Source organism: Pipistrellus kuhlii, unplaced genomic scaffold (genome assembly GCF_014108245.1).
Source record: "Pipistrellus kuhlii isolate mPipKuh1 unplaced genomic scaffold, mPipKuh1.p scaffold_m20_p_8, whole genome shotgun sequence".
NCBI lineage: Eukaryota > Metazoa > Chordata > Mammalia > Chiroptera > Vespertilionidae > Pipistrellus > Pipistrellus kuhlii.
The window spans coordinates 6,736,192-6,752,883 of NW_023425584.1; the positions used below are offsets into that span (position 1 = coordinate 6,736,192).

The 16,692-nt window shown below is 46.1% G+C and overlaps 1 protein-coding gene across 8 annotated transcripts in view; it reads right to left on the reverse strand.

Moving 5' to 3' along the window:
• Nucleotides 1-16,692, reverse strand: part of TENM2 (teneurin transmembrane protein 2) — an 867,288-nt gene that overhangs the window by 116,273 nt on the left and 734,323 nt on the right. For 6 of the 8 annotated variants that reach the window (XM_045576997.1, XM_045576996.1, XM_036424551.2 and 3 more), the window contains 3 exons: nucleotides 14,902-15,096; nucleotides 8,581-8,781; nucleotides 6,791-7,003 (listed from right to left, as the gene is read on the reverse strand). In XM_045576997.1, coding sequence (XP_045432953.1) covers nucleotides 6,791-7,003; nucleotides 8,581-8,781; nucleotides 14,902-15,096 — 609 coding nt within the window. The remainder of the gene's footprint in view (nucleotides 1-6,790; nucleotides 7,004-8,580; nucleotides 8,782-14,901; nucleotides 15,097-16,692) is intronic. The other 2 variants (XM_045576998.1, XM_045577000.1) reach the window with 2 other exon arrangements.

Here is a 16,692-nt window from a genome sequence, read left to right on the forward strand (position 1 = left end):
GGTACTATTGGGATGTTTGGTAAGAGAAGCAGGTTTAATTCCAGGTAAGAGAGGCAGTTTTATGCTTCTTTGTAAGAACCAGGTTCCAGCCACGTTACAGAACTTTTTAAGGAAATTAACAGCGGGTCAGTGTTATTTTTGACATGCTATCAACTGCCTGATGGATGGGAGGCAGAGAGGTCAAAGGGAGGTCGAAAGTAGTAGAAATGTCTTAATGAGAATTTAGTTTGATAATTCTCCCTTGCCCTTTAGTTTCTTACTCTGGTACTAAATAATGATGTGATGATGATGACATCAGCGCACATTTATTTGGCTCTTATTGTATGGTGGACACTGTGCCAAGTACTTTACATATAACCCAATGAGGTAGGTAGCTTTAGTATTCCCATTTTACAGACAAAGAAACTGAGGCACATAGACTTTAGGAAACTTGCTTAGATTTGACCAAGGGAAGATGCACACAAAAGCCTCTGTCTTGAGTACTTCATTATCACACTTGCACAGTAGACACAGATAGACGAGTCCCTACTTTAACACCATCCTTCTCTTTTAACAAACGCAAACATAAATGGATGACGCGGAGCCTGGTTATTCAGACTATGTAAGAACGCATTTCACTGCACCAAGAACACCCTAGAATAAACCCGATATAGATGGGAGTGAAGATGAGCAGACAGACTAACAGCAAAGCACCACTATCTTCAACAATCCAACAACACATCACCAGCTGAGCCAGCCCTCTGCTCAATCTACCCTTTAATGTCAAGTGTATATTACAGAGTCATGCAGGAAAACTTTCCTGCTCTAACAGAAGATCTGATTGTGCTAGAACAGCTCATTTGTGATCCTCCATCAGAAGCAATAAAATTCTGGACATGTGGACAGGAACTTAGAGATCTCATCCACGTGAGTTCTAAATTCAGTCAATTACAATATCTGAACTTTCCTTTACTTAATTTTTTTCTTTAAAGTTTTTTGGGTCTAACACTGCTACCCACTTTTGCCACATCCCTCAGCAATAACACCAGTAGAATCATGAGTGTGATGAACTAATTACAGTTTTTCTTAATGCTTATTTTTAAAAGCCCTACATATATACTGAATAACATATACCTATACATTAACAGAAAGCATCACATGCCATGAATATCAAAGGGAGCTCAGATCTCCAGGGCCCATTTGGCTTCCCTTTCCTTTTTATGCAAAGTCTTGAGTTCATATTGTGAGATCCAGTATTATAGTCTTGGAAGTGACAGCTTGCCACACACACTAGGGCAGTGCATCCCATTTTTTTTTTTTCAACAGCTGTGACTCTTATATGTTACCTTTGAGTCTGGAATGTTCCTCATGCTAACTTTCTCCCATGGATTTTCTGTTTTTAGTTCTTTGTCTGAGCAAAGTCAGTAATACCAACTTTTGTGCTTCTTGGGTCTGGCCTTGTCACTATGGGCTACAAGTTAGTGCAGTGTGGTGCATGCAGGAGGCAGCCAATCAATGCTTATTTCTCATTATTGGTGTTTCTATCTCTCTCTCCCTCTCCTTTCCTCTCTGAAATCAACAAAAATTAGGGCAAGAATTGTGTCTAACTAGTCTACCTTCTGACGGATGCTGAACACCCCTCTTCAACATCTAGGCCAAGAAAGACAGCACTCGCAGCGATGAGACTCTCACTGCTGGTGAGGCAGTTTCCCTTTACATTGTAGCTCACCATTTGCAGTGCCGTGAAAAAATGTCCCTGTAACTTCTACCTCCTGGCCCTTGTTCTGGGTTTGGGTAAGAAACCTATGCAGACCGCCTGACCCAGATTCAGCGAGAACTTCTGAGCATGTGGCAATTGTTCTTCAAATAAGAAGGCTCACATTTCAGCCAAATTGTGGGGGCTCGGGGTAAGGGGGTGAGGGGCCAATCAGAAGTGGAACATCTTTTATTCTTTGCTAAGCATTTGTTTATAATTTTAACATGAAAGACCACCACTTTAGGGTTTTACTTCAAAAAAAGATGAAGCTCCTAGGACAGGCTCCAAGTCAGGGCCCTCAGAGGAATGGGCTAATTTACCAATCAGAGAATTAGCTGCTTCCGCAGACCTGGTGGTAAGGAGGCCTCCCTTCCACAGTGGTTAATTTCATCTCAATTTGATCTCAGCGCAGAATCACAAAAGCACAAATGTTCAAGGATAATAGCTTCAAGAAGAAAGTTTCCGTAACATGGAATGAAGCTGGACTGCGATGCACAAGCAGCCGTGTTCGGTCTGAAGTTGGTTAATTTTGACAGCCGTTTTCTTCCCAACCCGTTCCCCGTAGTTTTGAAGCTCTCTCCCTCTTGGACTGTGACCTGTCTACTTTAGATGACAATCACTTAATCAGCGCATCAGATCCTCTCATGGTTGGTTCTACCTTGGGTAAAGACTCATTTTCCTTATTAACATCACAAGAACCTATTTCTTTCCCCAACCAATTAAAGAGGAAAAATAGAAGGGCCCCTGGCGGCAGAGGAAAGAGAAAACTTTTCTGACTTGTGGCATATGGGCAGGTCACTCAGCCTCACGCGGTCCTAGAAATAGAGTCCTCATGATTCTGAAAAGCACCTGGAGGTCAGGCCCACAAAGACAAAGTAAACAAGTTGAAACAACCATGACAGACATTACTCTCTGCCCAGTTACCCAACAGTTCACGGAGGGTAGGTGCCTAGCATTGGTGGATTTATTCTATGCGTGTGTGAGGTTGTATTATTCAGAATGGATGTCTGGACAGTCCACATTCAGGAGATAATTAGCTTTCCTCCTGGCATTCAATGGCAACACGATTGTGGATTTCTCCCTGTTTTGCCCGAGCATTTCGAGCACAAAACACATTAACGTCTATTTCTTTATAATCCAAGGGACGCTTATGCCAGTTTACCATAGTTGGTAGTGATATTTGACATATTCTTTGGTTCCTTTAAACCCTGGTGCTATAGCCATGCATGGCCTTCTGCAGTTAAATCCCCTGTACTAATAAGGGGTGGTAGCGGTGGTAGTGGCAGGTTATAGAAAAAACAACCCATTTTAGAATAAAGCTATTCTACCCACACAATGTGCTTTCTGATTTATTCATAAGAATAAACGCAGCCTATCCAAATAATGCTAATATACTGCAAAGATATACATGAATTGTGCTTGATTTGGATTCAAAACTTATTTCTTCTTTATGTAATTCTGTAACTTTTAGCCATGCCTTGTATTCAACTTGTTAGAAGAAGTAATAAAAGAATTGTTGCTCGGTAGAATCCAGGCTACCAATAACTTAGCTCTAATGGTTACCATCGAAATGGAATTCCTTATATTTAATCTCTAGTGATATATACCCAATTTCCAAATATGAAAAATATGATTTGGTTGAAAAACTTCCAGAAGTGAGTTTGGCTAAACATGACTATATCCCAGTGACTCTACCCTATTGTGTTATCAGTCTATGGTTTTACCCTCATCCTTCCTCCCTCCCCTCCCCTCCCCTCATCTATGGTTGTTTCTTTCAGCAAAATAAATATGATCCACAAGTGCTGATGGGAGTTATTCAGTGGACATTTGGCAGTGATGCAAGCAAACAGCCTCCCTAGGACCTTCTTTAAATAGGCCAAAGGCAACTGAATTTCCCCAACTATAGCCATCCAGTGCGCCCCCTTACCCCAAATCCCCCAGTACACTGTTTGCAGATTAGGTGCCACTTCATTCTTATCTATTTCTATTTTCAAAATACAGCATTTGAGGTTCTGCTTGGAGCGGACCAAGGAGCCCCTCTTTCCTTTCTCTGTGCTTGTAAATTGTGGCATTTACTTAAAATGAATGGACAGGAGTGTCTGCTCAAAATAAAAGATGAAAACTCCACGCAACAGCTCTGGGGCCAGAGGTGGGCAAGCAAAGGAAGAAATTATGCACATACAAACATCTCTAGATTCTGAATAGCAAGTCTCAGCAACCAAGGTATGCCTGGTGGCCTCCTCCCCCCCCCCCCCCTTTTTTTTTTTCAAACACCAGGGAACACAACTCTGAGGAGACAGCATCTGTCCTACAAATGAAACCAGAGAGCTCTAATTTCTCATAGAAGAGACTTGGTGACAAAGATCTTTGAAAATTACACAGTTGTAAGTAACTCATAAAGTCATGAGAGATCACTGTTCTGAACAAGAGGCTTGCCCAGATCACGGCTCTCTTCATTTTGGGAGCTTAACGTGGCATATAAATTTGCATTTTCTCTATGTCTCTCAAGAACTCACGTATCTTAGTGCACGGATATGTGAATCTTGAACCAAACATTTCAAGCAGCAGAAACACCTTTTGTCAATTCATCCCACTAGAGGGCTAGCTAGAATGAGACATCACTGTCTTCTCTACTGGCTCTGTCTCACCATTTTCTACTGCAGTGTTTCCCAAACTTTTGCCATATGTGTACCCCTTCTATAATTTTCATAATGCTGAGTACCCCTTATACTCATGAGAACGTAGAATTAGGTGCAGCTAAGCACAGTGCAGTGCATATCCCCACCAAATTCCGGTGCAACGCGTACCCCCACCAAACTCTTCCTGTACCCTTGGGGTACAAGTACCACACTTTGGGAAACACTGTTCTACTGAGTCATCTTCCCATCTCATTTCCAAAGACCCCAGAGACTCTTCACCTCAATGCTAGTTTTCTCTCCACTCCACGTGCTGATACCAGCACCTTCTCCCTTTCTCTCGGCCCCTGATGTCCTTCAAGCCACAAAAGGGCTCCTTCTCCTCATGCAAACGCTGACCCACCTCTCTTTCTCCATTAAGAATTGTGTGACTCTCTAATTCAGGATTGGCCTTCCCCCCGCCCCCCCCTTTTTTTCCTGCAAAGGACCAGATAACAAATGGCTTTGTAGACCATCATTCAACGCAGCAACACCTGTGGAAACTGACAGTACATCCACGAGTGGGTGTGGCTGTCTACTAATAACATTTGTTTATGGACACTGAAATTTGAATTTCATGTAGCTGTCAAATGCAAGAAGATATTAACATTTTTTTCAATGCTAATAATAAATGTAAAAACTATTCTTAGCTCAAAAAGCATAGAACAACAGGCAGCAGGCCAGATTCGGCCCCGCCGGCCATGGTTTGCTCTGATCCATCTGGGTTGCCCTCCTGTGAGCTATTCCCAGAGTAGAAAGGGCGGTAGGGGGGAGAGAGCCAACAGGCATCCCTGTGCGACGCTAAATCCTCGGCAGATGTGGGAAGGGGAGAGCCACGGGGAGGGGAAGTTGGGTTGTGTGGATGGAGAGAAAGTAGATTTCTACCTAAAGATTACTGGGGGGGGGGGGGTGTTAGGGGGGGAGAGAAGAGATCTTTTTTTCGGGGGGTGGGGAGTGGGGAAGGGAAGACCAGAGGCAATAGAGGTATGGAGAACTGAGAAGTATTTAAATCACAGTGGGCATGCAAAAATATATCTCAGGGAAGATCCCTGACAGTGGAAGCTATTAGTTAGAATCTCAAACTGTCCCCCAAAGTCTTCTCAATTCTCCCCTTGACTCTGCAGGGAGCTGAAGATGAAAGTGGCCACAAGGGGAGCAGGGTCTGAAGCATCATTGAGAGATTGCAAAAACAATTCACTGTCAACAGGCTGTCCCGGCAGGGTCCCAGTGCTATGGCTGTGGCCTGATCGGCCTGCTGCCCCTGGATGTTCAATTAGATGGAACAGGGAAGTCTAATGCAGAGTGTGTGTTACCTCTGCCTGAGCGCCCAAATGTACAGCATGGGAAACTGAGTCTGGCCTCACGAGTCAGCCCTGGACAAGCTCCTCACCCCCGTCTCTCACTCCAAGTGGACAACCTATGACTAGGGTTTTGGGGTGAGACAGAAAAGAGGGCCCCCAACCTGACACCTAGAACTCAAGGGGGCAAGGCAGGAGTTTGGCTGGAGACATCTCTGAGCGTTTTCATGCAAGCAAGTGAATTAGCCAGCTTGGCATGACATGAACCCCGGACCTGACTTGATAAAACAGCAAAGCTGGAAACTGGAGGTAAAATGTAAGGGAGCTCAACTGACTGAGAGATGGAAAACCAGAGCTTTGACTTCCTCCTCCTCAATTAAAGGGACAGTCAATCAAGTGTTTTCCCATGCAAACAGTAAGAGTAACAAAAACCATACCCCCCCCCCCAAAAAAAAAACACCCCACAAAAACCCCAAAAACCAAAACCAAAAAAAACTTAAGAACTATTACTTCTCAATAAAGGAAATGATCTTTAAAAACCCTCTCAGTCTGAAGTGTATACAGAGAGGGGGCTGAGTGGGAATGAAATGGGAACAGAGGAGACATTCAGTGGTGGTGGTGGTGACGGGCCCCGGAGGAAGCCTTGTCTAGGGACAGCAAGAGGATGCTCAAACAGCTACCCAGGAAACCTGGGAGCCTGCCTGCATCCCGCCTTGTCTAAAATAAATAGTTCAATTGTTGCCAGCAAGCAGAGAGCCAGGGACGCAGCCAGCTGGGCGAACATCGGAAAAAAGGTGACAGGCAGACCATCGTCACTGGGGAGCTTGACTCTCCAAGCCCTGACCGTTTCCCATGCATGTGCATTTCCCCTCCCCAAGATCAGTAATTTGGATGGATCTTCTAATTTGGTCCCTTTGCTCCCAATTGCAAATTTGGGAAATACTTTTCCCTTTGCCACCCCATGGGGATCTGGAGAGGCAGTGAGAAGGTTGGAGAGCACTTGTGTCCCTGAAGGAACAGCCCGTTGCAATGCACGACCATCACTATCGATCTACGATTTATGAAAATAAAGCAATATGTGCCTGTTTCGGTGCCTGCCGTTTGCCTACCAATGGTGCAGTGTTCACCATTCCAGCCCTCTCGGCATTCACATTTGCCATCTTTACAGGTCCCGTGCTCAATGCAGCGGGGGTGGCACACGCGTTGGTCACAAGCGGCGCCTGTCCAGCCCTCTTCACAGCGGCAGGCTCCCCCGATGCAGACGCCGTGAGTGCCACAGTCTACTGAGCACACTTCTGGAAGAAAAACAATGATTACAGCTCAGCACCACCCTGGCGACACCCTCCGTGGGAGGCCAGACCACGCACCTGGCCCGGGGTCCTGGCGGAGGCCCTACGGCCCAGCACTCTGCCACCCTGGGGACGAGGGCATTGTTATGGATTGTCCAGAGCAGCGGCTCTCTGGCCCAGCAGCAGCACGGCCCCCTGGGGACCTAGGCTTCAAGTTGGACCCGCTGAATGAGAAATGGGGAGTGGGTCCGGGAATCTGTGCTAACACGTCTTTCAGGTGGGCTGGATGCTCACCAGAGAGAACCACTGCTGTGGGGCCGAGGCCACCGAAGGACAGCCGGAATGGCCATCCAGTCTGGCGGAGTTCCCTGGGAGGTGTCCCCCTGAGAAGAGACCTGGGAATCCTGACTCCTTAGTCGGCTGTCCCCCCTGAGAGCCTGAACCCACCAAAGGCCAATTGGGGACCACATAGTGACGTCATTCCCGCACCTTGTAGCAACGAGGACCCTGGAGCTGGGCTGCGTTTACACAGCCTCTTTCTCAAAGGAGCTCAAAGTCTTTTGTGCTTGGGGAGGAGACAGACAGACAGATATGCACTCTCTGGCGTTCCAGACCTCTCACACGAGGACAAGCACGTGCCGGACATTCATTCTCAGGACAGACTACGGGGGTTGGGGGTGGCTCGTGGGGCCCAGGAGGGGAAATCAGACCATGGGGGAGGGTCACCCAGCGTGCCATCAGCATAGTGGGCATTGCAGCCGCTGGGGCTCCCCTCCCCTCATCCTTTGTAGGATTTGGCCCAGACCACCAGCATCGGAGCTGAAGCCAGACTCACGTGGCTTCCAAAACAGCCCATTTTAATGGACCCTTCTCTTTTGCTGCTGGCAATGAAATATTCATTTCCTTCCCACGGTCGGTCAGCAAAGCTCTGCACAGATTCCCTCCCTGATTGCCTGGCAATCTGACAGCTGTCTCCTATCGAAGGAAGGGGGTGGGACCATGAGCACTTGCTTGGGTGGGCACTTGTCAATGTGAGGGGAACCCTAACCAGGCAGGCTAGGGCTGGCTTGAACCACTCCATTGTAAGGTCACTTGGGAGGTAAGACACACGCTCTTAATTTTGGGAAAATAAAGTGTACAGCACAACTTCATTATGTGCCCGCCGCGGGAGCCCTGCGGAGCTTTATAGCAGGTTCTCGCTGCACCTGAGGGAGCCTCTTTGCTGTTTTATAGGATGTTCCATTCAGCTTGCCCAGGACGGAATTGTTCTTTGTGGCTTCCTGCTACCTTTAGGGAGCACACAGAAGGAAATTTGTAATGCAAACGGGAGCATCCCTCCGGCTCCTCATCCCTTTGCAGGGATGGACCAATGAGGTACGAGCACCTTTGCAGTGGCTTTTTTCGTTTCTCAAGGATCAGTGACTTCATGACAGAGGAGAAGAGAGTTAGGAGACCAAGGTCCAGGGACCACAGGCCCTGTGTCCCCAGCTGAGCATGAGGAGTAGGTGCCCATGCATGTGGGCTCACGGGAGGACACAGGGCATTCCTGTTGGGGAAAGGGAGCAGAAAACCTCACGGCTTACCAACGGAGCAGTCGGGACCCATCCAGTTGGGATCGCAGGTGCAGAGGCCTGTGTCGGAAAGGTAGGTGCCATGCCCGCTGCACTGGTCTGGGCACTGGACCCTTGCCAGCTCACAGTTCAGACCACCCCAGCCAGGACTGCAAAGGCATTCTCCATTCACACAGACCCCATGGCTGGAGCAGGTGGGGTCCAAGCAGTCAACTGGAAAAGACGAAGAGGAAAATATCATCACTCATGGGGGATGGGCCATGAGACGCCAGATAGTAGCTGAATGCACCAGTGGCTCACCAGTTCCTATCCCCTTGCAAGCAAATGGAATAGCAAGGTAATACTGACGTGGTCCCTTAAAGAATTCAAGACTTGTTATTTGTCAAAACACTAACTCTCAAACTTGAAGAGAATGTGAGAGAAAAAAGGGACTTTCTCAAGCAGAATTAGGAGGAATCAGATATAGAGGCATGCCATTCAACCTTGAGAAGCTTGCATTTATAAACATTGGTGCCTTAGTGTAACCTATCAGAGAGAGCTTCTAAGCATGGAACATGAATATGGTAATACCTGTGTGTGTGGTATTGCCAAACCAAATCACCCCTCATTATTGGAGAGAAAGTAGAGAGGCTCATTCTGGCTTCCCTCATACTTGACTTCAGAAGGCAACAAAAGACTAAAAAAGAAGGTTAATACAATTCATAAATGACTGACTTTATAAACTGTGCCGCTTAGGCTGAGCTGAAAGTGAATTTTCATTTTCTGAGCACACACCTATTGAAGGAGTTAGTAGATGTGCAGGATAGAAGAATTGAGGTCGGGTGTGGAAATAATCCAATGGGGGTAACCTCCCCACAGAGAATCGTGAGTGGACTGGAGGGGTGAATCTCAGCTGTGGCACTGACCTTCCACTAGACAGCCAAATGAACTACTTATTAGTTAGATTCTGTTGTTCTTATCAATTTCATGCTCTGATTGTTTGGGTAAGCTGAAGATTATTATTCTGAAATCAACTCAAAGTGAGAAGAGGAGTGAACTGTAAAGGCAATTCTTGAGGATGGACTTTGTGCATGAGAATGTGATCCCAAACTTCAGACATCCAGCTCACCAAGGATGGTCAACTTAGAAGAAGACCAGGTATTCCTAGGAATTTGGAAAAGAGAGCTCTGTAGAACATGGAGTTCGAATGGCAAATGGTGGACGGTCTCACAGGGAGCCCTATGTTACTTTTAGATCAGAAAAATCATTTCCTTATTTGACCAAGACATATATTTCCTACATTTTTAACAGCTTGGAAATCAGGCCTGTTGACCTAGATGAAATCATTTGTTTCTGCCTTCACCTGGTGGGCACAACTAGCTTGAGACCTCTTCCAATTTTCCTCTTGAAGTGACTTGGACCATACGGATGGTGTAATTCCTTCCCTCCAGTGTGTGCATGCTATCTTGTGTTCAGATTCTCAGAGAAGATTTTCATTTTCTCTCCTTGCCCAAAGCCAGGATTAAAACATGCAAGGTTCTTGGCCTGGGAATAGTTCACTATGACACTGAGAGAACAACCTCTTGAAGTCCCAGCTTTTTGTAGGACAGTGCCTTTTTTCTTTCTTATGGTAAACACTATAATGATGCGTTTTAAAATGGTGTACATTAGCTCTAAATATTACAATATTCAGCTTATCCATGCCATGTGGACATCAGACTTGAGGAACTTGGATTTGTTAGAAGTCACAAAATTCTATCAAGTTTCCAAAAAGCACCTCTCCCTTGAAGCAAAAACAAGCATTTTCAGTGTTAAGAGGTGTTTCTTGGGATTCCATTAGGATATTTTCAGGAAGATATTATTTATGGAAATCACTATGAAACTATTTGAGCCATGGGGAAACAGAAGCTTCCATTATTTTGTTATTTATTTTTTTTAAAAATCAGGTATACACTCTCAGACAGGTGAATTTGAGTGACTTACTACTAGCTGAAGCTGTTCTGACGATATTATAATCATTTTAATGTTGAATTCATTGTCTTGGGGATTATAACTCCTGGTGAAATGAACCCTTTCTGATACCTTCAAATCTGCTCCATTCAGGAGGGTGGTGCACATCTGTATCTAAATGAATGAAACGTTTGACTACACAGAAGACATTTACAAAAAGGTTGTGTAATGCCTTTGTTGTCTCTGTCTAGCATGTGTTAAAGGAATATACAATAGTAGGTGTTCAATACACAATTCTACATGTAAGAATGAATGACAGATGTTGCTATAAGCATTTGTTGTTAATGGGACAAATTTCCAGTGTGAAAGACTGATAAGAAAAATGGTGTTAATGACTTCTTGCTTTGAGGAAGAATGCTCTGCAACTTGGGATCTGCAAAATATAAACGAATTCATTCAGAATCCATGTTTTCCATCCTCTCCTAATAAAAGAAAATCCCTGAGTTGTAGTTTTTATTCTGACCCCATTTCTAACATAGCAAAATCAAAATGTACACAAAAACACCACATGTGTTATGTGCCTCTAAAATTATCCTTCATTTATAATTACCCACTTAAAACGTTTGGGGAGGTGCCAAGAGCACGGAGCTTTCAAAAAACTAAAAAACTATATTCCAATGCTTTCCTTCAAAGGATGAAATCAAAAGTAATGTACAAAAAATAAATAAAATGACATTTTTTCCCCTTCCAGATAAATGAGCTCACCCTTCTTTATCCTGAATTATGGTATGAAGGAAGGAAGAAAATCCACCGAGATTTATTAGCTAGGACTGGTATGTCATAAAAAGAGCCATTTATTACATCTAGAAATATGAGCTAACCCTTTCTCTGGTCAGGATACCAGTAAATATGCCCCATTGTGCTATATAATTATAGCAGCTGATGGAATAACTAAGTGTGGATTTTAAGAGGGGCAGTTTCCCTATGAATTTTAAAGTTGGTTCCAATTTCAGAAGAGGGTCTTGTGGCCACATCCTCAGAGTCTTTGGCAGGCGGGAGGGACGATGGCATGGTACGAAGCTTTATAAATAGAAACAGCGTTATACTTAAAAGGGGGACAGTGGCCTTTCTCAGCTAAGTGCCATGTGCCTTCCACCACCAGCCCCCCGGCAGCTGAGATCATTAGAACTCATTTAGTCTTGAGTCCTCTGTAGGTTTGACGAAAAAGGGTTGTGAATGCAAGTTCCATCCCTGAGGATAAGAAAGGAGGTCAAGGAGTTTCACAAACAATAAGTACTATAAACCCCCGAAGAACCATGAATTACATTTATGAAGTTAAATGTCATTGAAAAATGACTCAACCGTGAAACTGACATGAAAACATGGCTGACATAAACTAACATGTCAATTCCTCACCCATCGCCTCCCCACTCCCCCAGACATCATCGCAAGAGACCTCGCGAATCTGTCCTTTCATTTCCTTGGGCAAATGTGTTAATAGTAAAACAATGTTTATGCAGCAAAAATGGAGGATGGCAACTATTGATTTCATTGCCACGGCCGTTTCAGGTAAATTGTTTGAATGTTATGACTATGATGAATATCAGAAATAAAAAAGCTAAATGGGAGGGGAAAAAAAGTGCTGATCCAGACGTTCTGATCCCATTTCCCATTTTGAAAACAGCATATGAATCACTCGGCTCATTCTTTTTGGGGAGGAGAAATCAATAGATGAGATTCCATCCCTTTGTAATGATCCAAGTGGTTTCCTTGTTTTGTTGGATGCTTAATTCATTCTGGGCATTTAAGTGAGACTGGTCGGGAGAGCGGGGAAGTTGAGGAATCACTTGAAATTCCACTTAGATATGCACAATCTGTACTGGAGGGAAAAAATTGTAAGGTGGGCAATGTCATAGCTCTCGCACTTTCCTCTCCAAAGGATGTATGCAAGAGGCGGCTTTCACCTATGGTCACATTATTGGCCTCTCCCTGTTTTCAGGGAGTGCAGCTCTGCCTCCCGCGGTCCATTTATCTCTAAGAACTTTGACCCCTCAAGCAGGGTTATTAGATCAGTACTTCCTCCATCCCTACTCCCAATTTGGTTTTATGCTGCAGACAGAGGGAGGCTACCTTTTACAACAGGAAAAAAGCATCTATCAAGTTGAACAAGTGAAGATCTGGGGGTCAGACTTCTGGGCCCCATTAAGGGCATTACCACTGATGTATTAGAACAACCTTAGAAGAAGAACGTTGTGGAAGCCGACTCTCTGCAGCCATCGATCTAAAAACGGTGAAATGGGAGATCTCACAGAGGGAGCGTCTGTGTGTGTCTCGAAGGCTGAGCCACCATCATTAATTTGTGGTGAGGGCTGTAATGGTTGGTGATTTTGTAGAGAAACCTGGAGATCCGTAAGTTAATGGGATGGGACAATGGGTTCACTTGCATCTGAGAACTTCCTAGCACCTGAAGTCCCTCCTGACTACCTTGGCAGCCAGCAGCTGAGAGAGAACACAGGCATAGGGTGTCCAGCGGGATCTTTCCTGTAGGGACATCATAGGTGGTCCCCCGGACATCTTTAGCTGTTACCCATGAAGTAGGCTGGGGCTTCCTTTCCCCCTTAGCTGTTGGGTGAGCTGACAATTCCTTTTTCACAGGGAACGTGGGAGAAAAAATGATGGTTTGAGATGTGTGGGAATGTTTCACTGAGAGATAGACTTAGAGAATGTGTGCTCAGCTGGAAGAGCCACCAAACCGATTCAAAGGTAGGGGAGGAGGTGAGGGGTGGAGAGGACCTAGGGTTTTACCTCCCTGGCAATTGCGCTTGCTCTCTCCATGGGAGAAGCACTAGATGGATAACCAGAGAGACCACGCTCTGGAAGAGCACACACAGAGCAGGGCGGCTGGAGGCAGCTGGGCTGAGCTCCCTTGCCTTACAGGTACCACAGGGGTACCAACACCTTGGCACCAACTAACTCTTCTGAAAGAACTAAGCAGAGTCCCCAGGACTAGTCAGAGTGGCTCTGAGCGCCTCAGAGAGGGGCTCTTTCTCCTGGTCTCTGTTCAAGATATGTAAGGCTGGAGTCTGTTTATGACACCCCCTGTCGTTTACCCACAGTGTTAGAGGTCACTTCCCCGTGTGCCCCAGTGAGCTCTCGGCCAGTAACTGCCAGCTCTCCCACCGCACACCCACCACTGTCCCCGGGCTCTGCCATGGTAGGGAACCTGGACAACTTCCCCTACAGGGTGATTCTAAGTGACAGGGACACCCGTGGTCTTTCAGGCCTGACTGCTTTCTAGTGGTACTCGCTTTTCAGAGGTATTTGCACAGGCAAACACTAGTACATGGGTAGGTTACCAGGAACAGTAAACACAAACAGCTTTGGAGAAGACTGGAAGACTGGGAGCGGGGACTAAGGTTTCTGTGTCTTCTTTTCCAGATAGGTTTAGGAAGTCCCAACGCAGAGCTCTTTAAATAAAGCAAAAGAAATGAGGGAGGAAGACAGGGGGAGGAAGAAAAGAAGCAGGAAGGGGAGGAGGAAAGACAGTGGGAAAGAGAAGACAGAAGACAAAGGCCTAGGAAGCAATTTAAAGAGGGGAAAAAGGGAGAAGGTGAAAAGGAGTGAATTAACATGAAGAAAAACCACACATTCCTTCCAGAACTATTCCACTAGCCTTCTGTCTTCTACTACTTAAGAGTCCAACTAACACCTGAAATGAATAAAAAGTTATACTGAATGTAAAATGTGATTGGAAAACAAAGCTTTAAATTTTGTTAAATCCTCCCCTGAGGATATTTTCCCATTGATTTTTAGAGAGAGTGGAAGAGAGAGGGAAAAACAGAGAAATATCAAATATAGATTGGTTGCCTCCCGCATGTGCCCTGGGCCCGAGGCAGGGAGGAGCCTGCAACTGAGGTACGTGCCCTTGACTGGAATGGGACCCGGGATCCTTCTGTCTGCAGGCCAACACTCTATAAACACTGAGTCAAACTGGCTAGGGCAGTGGTCAGCAGACTGTGGCTCGCGAGCCACATGTGGCTCTTTGGCCCCTTGAGTTTTTAGCAAACGTCAGCTTAGGAGTACCCTAATTAAGTTAATAACAATGTACCTACCTCTATAGTTTAAGTTTTAAAAATTTGGCTCTCAAAAGAAATTTCAATTGTTGTACTGTTAATATTTGGCTCTGTTGACTAATGAGTTTGCCGACCACTGGGCTAGGGCAAATGTCAAGTCATTAAAAACAAATAAGTCAAAGTGTTTGATGTTTTCTGTGCAAAATGTTGACTTTGCCTTTGCAGAGTGTGAAGCCTGGGACTGGGCTGGTGAGCCAAGGTCCGGGGCCTGCACACCCCCCTCCCCACCTGTCCCCCACCAAACCAACCCAGCCCATCCCATGGAGCTCACCTTCCTCACAGTGCTCCCCTTTGTAGCCAGCAGAGCAGACGCAGGTCCCATCAATGCAGGAGCCGTGGCCCCCGCAGGAGGGGTCGATGCACTGATTCATGGGCACATCGCACTCGGCGCCCTTCCAGCCGCTGTAGCACTGGCATGTCCCTTTGGAGTACTGTCCGTTCCCGCTGCACAGCACAGGGCAGGCGGCTGCAAAACCAGAGACAGAGTACGGGTCATGGGGGCCAGCGCCCAAAGGGCCCCGTTGGTCTCAGGAGGCGGAGCCTGCCTGGCGTTTCAGCTAAGCTCGCCATGATCCAGGCCAGGATGCTGGCCAGGGAGGTGCAGAGGCATCTTCAAATGATCAATAACCATCACCACCACCAGCACCACCACCGCAAAAATGCTACTGATGACAGTGGTCACTGCCAATTCAATGCCAGGCTGAGCACAGAACGCTTTATGTGTAATTTTTAAAATATCATCCTTATCATCATATCATCATAATCCCTCTGTAAGGCGGAAGCTAGATTCATGGTCCTGTTTGAGGCTCAGAGTCAGGTGGCCGAAGTCACTGAGTGGGTTGGAAGCGGGACTTGAAGCTGCGCCCCTCGCTAAGCTGTATGGACTCTCGTGCTGCTGCTGTTGGCTTTTGGGTTGAGAACCTGCTTTGCGGATTCCTTCTCCCTCGGATTAGTTGATTCCTATTCCTGATACGTTTATGTTCCCTAGAAAGGAAGGGGGATGGACCACAGTTGTGCCACCATCTCTCTACGCATCAGTTTTCTTGTCCAGACCAGGAAGAAATAATTCCAGCTAGCTCCAAGCGGGCAGAGTGTGATCAAATATAAGGATAAGTGTGCCTGAGCTATTGCAGAAACCAGGAAGGGGAGGGCAGGCTGGAGCCGTGATGTCGTGAGCAGTTCCTGTCTCAGCCGGGACCCTCTGGCAGCTGTTGATGGGAAGAAGGTCGAAAGCTAGCAAGGACTGTCTGGTGGGAAAATGCCAACAGTTTTCACTCAGCTGGCCTCAGTTGTTCCAATTCTGCCCTTTTAGAGACGGAGAGTGGGACTGCAGTGGTTGCCTTCACGCTTTGAACGTCTCACCTCCGATTGGTTTATAAAGAATTTAAATTTCCAACCTGGCTTCTCTGTGAGCCTAAAACAGGGACACGGCTCTGGGCTCCGGACCTGGCATTTAGAGACCTTCAGAAATGACCATCAGAGATGTCACACTACATCCTGGTCTCCCTGGGATTTGCAATGCAAAGGGTCCAAGAATGCAACATGTGCTGAGTGGTCTCTCCATCCCATGAAGTGATTGTGCATGAAATCAGACCACTCCCTAGTCAACGGCCCCGCCCGCCCGCCCCATCAGCCCCCTCTTACTGTCATGTTCCTGTTTAGGTTTGATTAGTTTTCCTCTGTGAGGGTCTGATTTCCCAAAGACATTGTAAACTGCTGGAAGACAGGCCTTGGTTTATCCTGGCAGATTTCCTCCTGGTGCTGCTCTCCTCAATGTTGTTTTGATTAAGGAAACCTTCCTCCTATGTTCTGCTAATCAGGGATTCCCACGTGGAAAGGTTGTGGGCAAGCACCGCATAGCCATAACGAAAGATGTGGACAGACCAATGTCTGCAGCAAACCCCTTCCCCCTTTCTGGGGAAATGACCTAAAACAAAAACATCTGAACAGCTGACGTAGGACCAAGGGTATATTCCACCGAGAGGTGGGAGAGGATCGAAAATAAGGAGCAAATAATTATTGTCTTTATTCCTTGATAAAAGACAGTTAGGATTATTTCCTT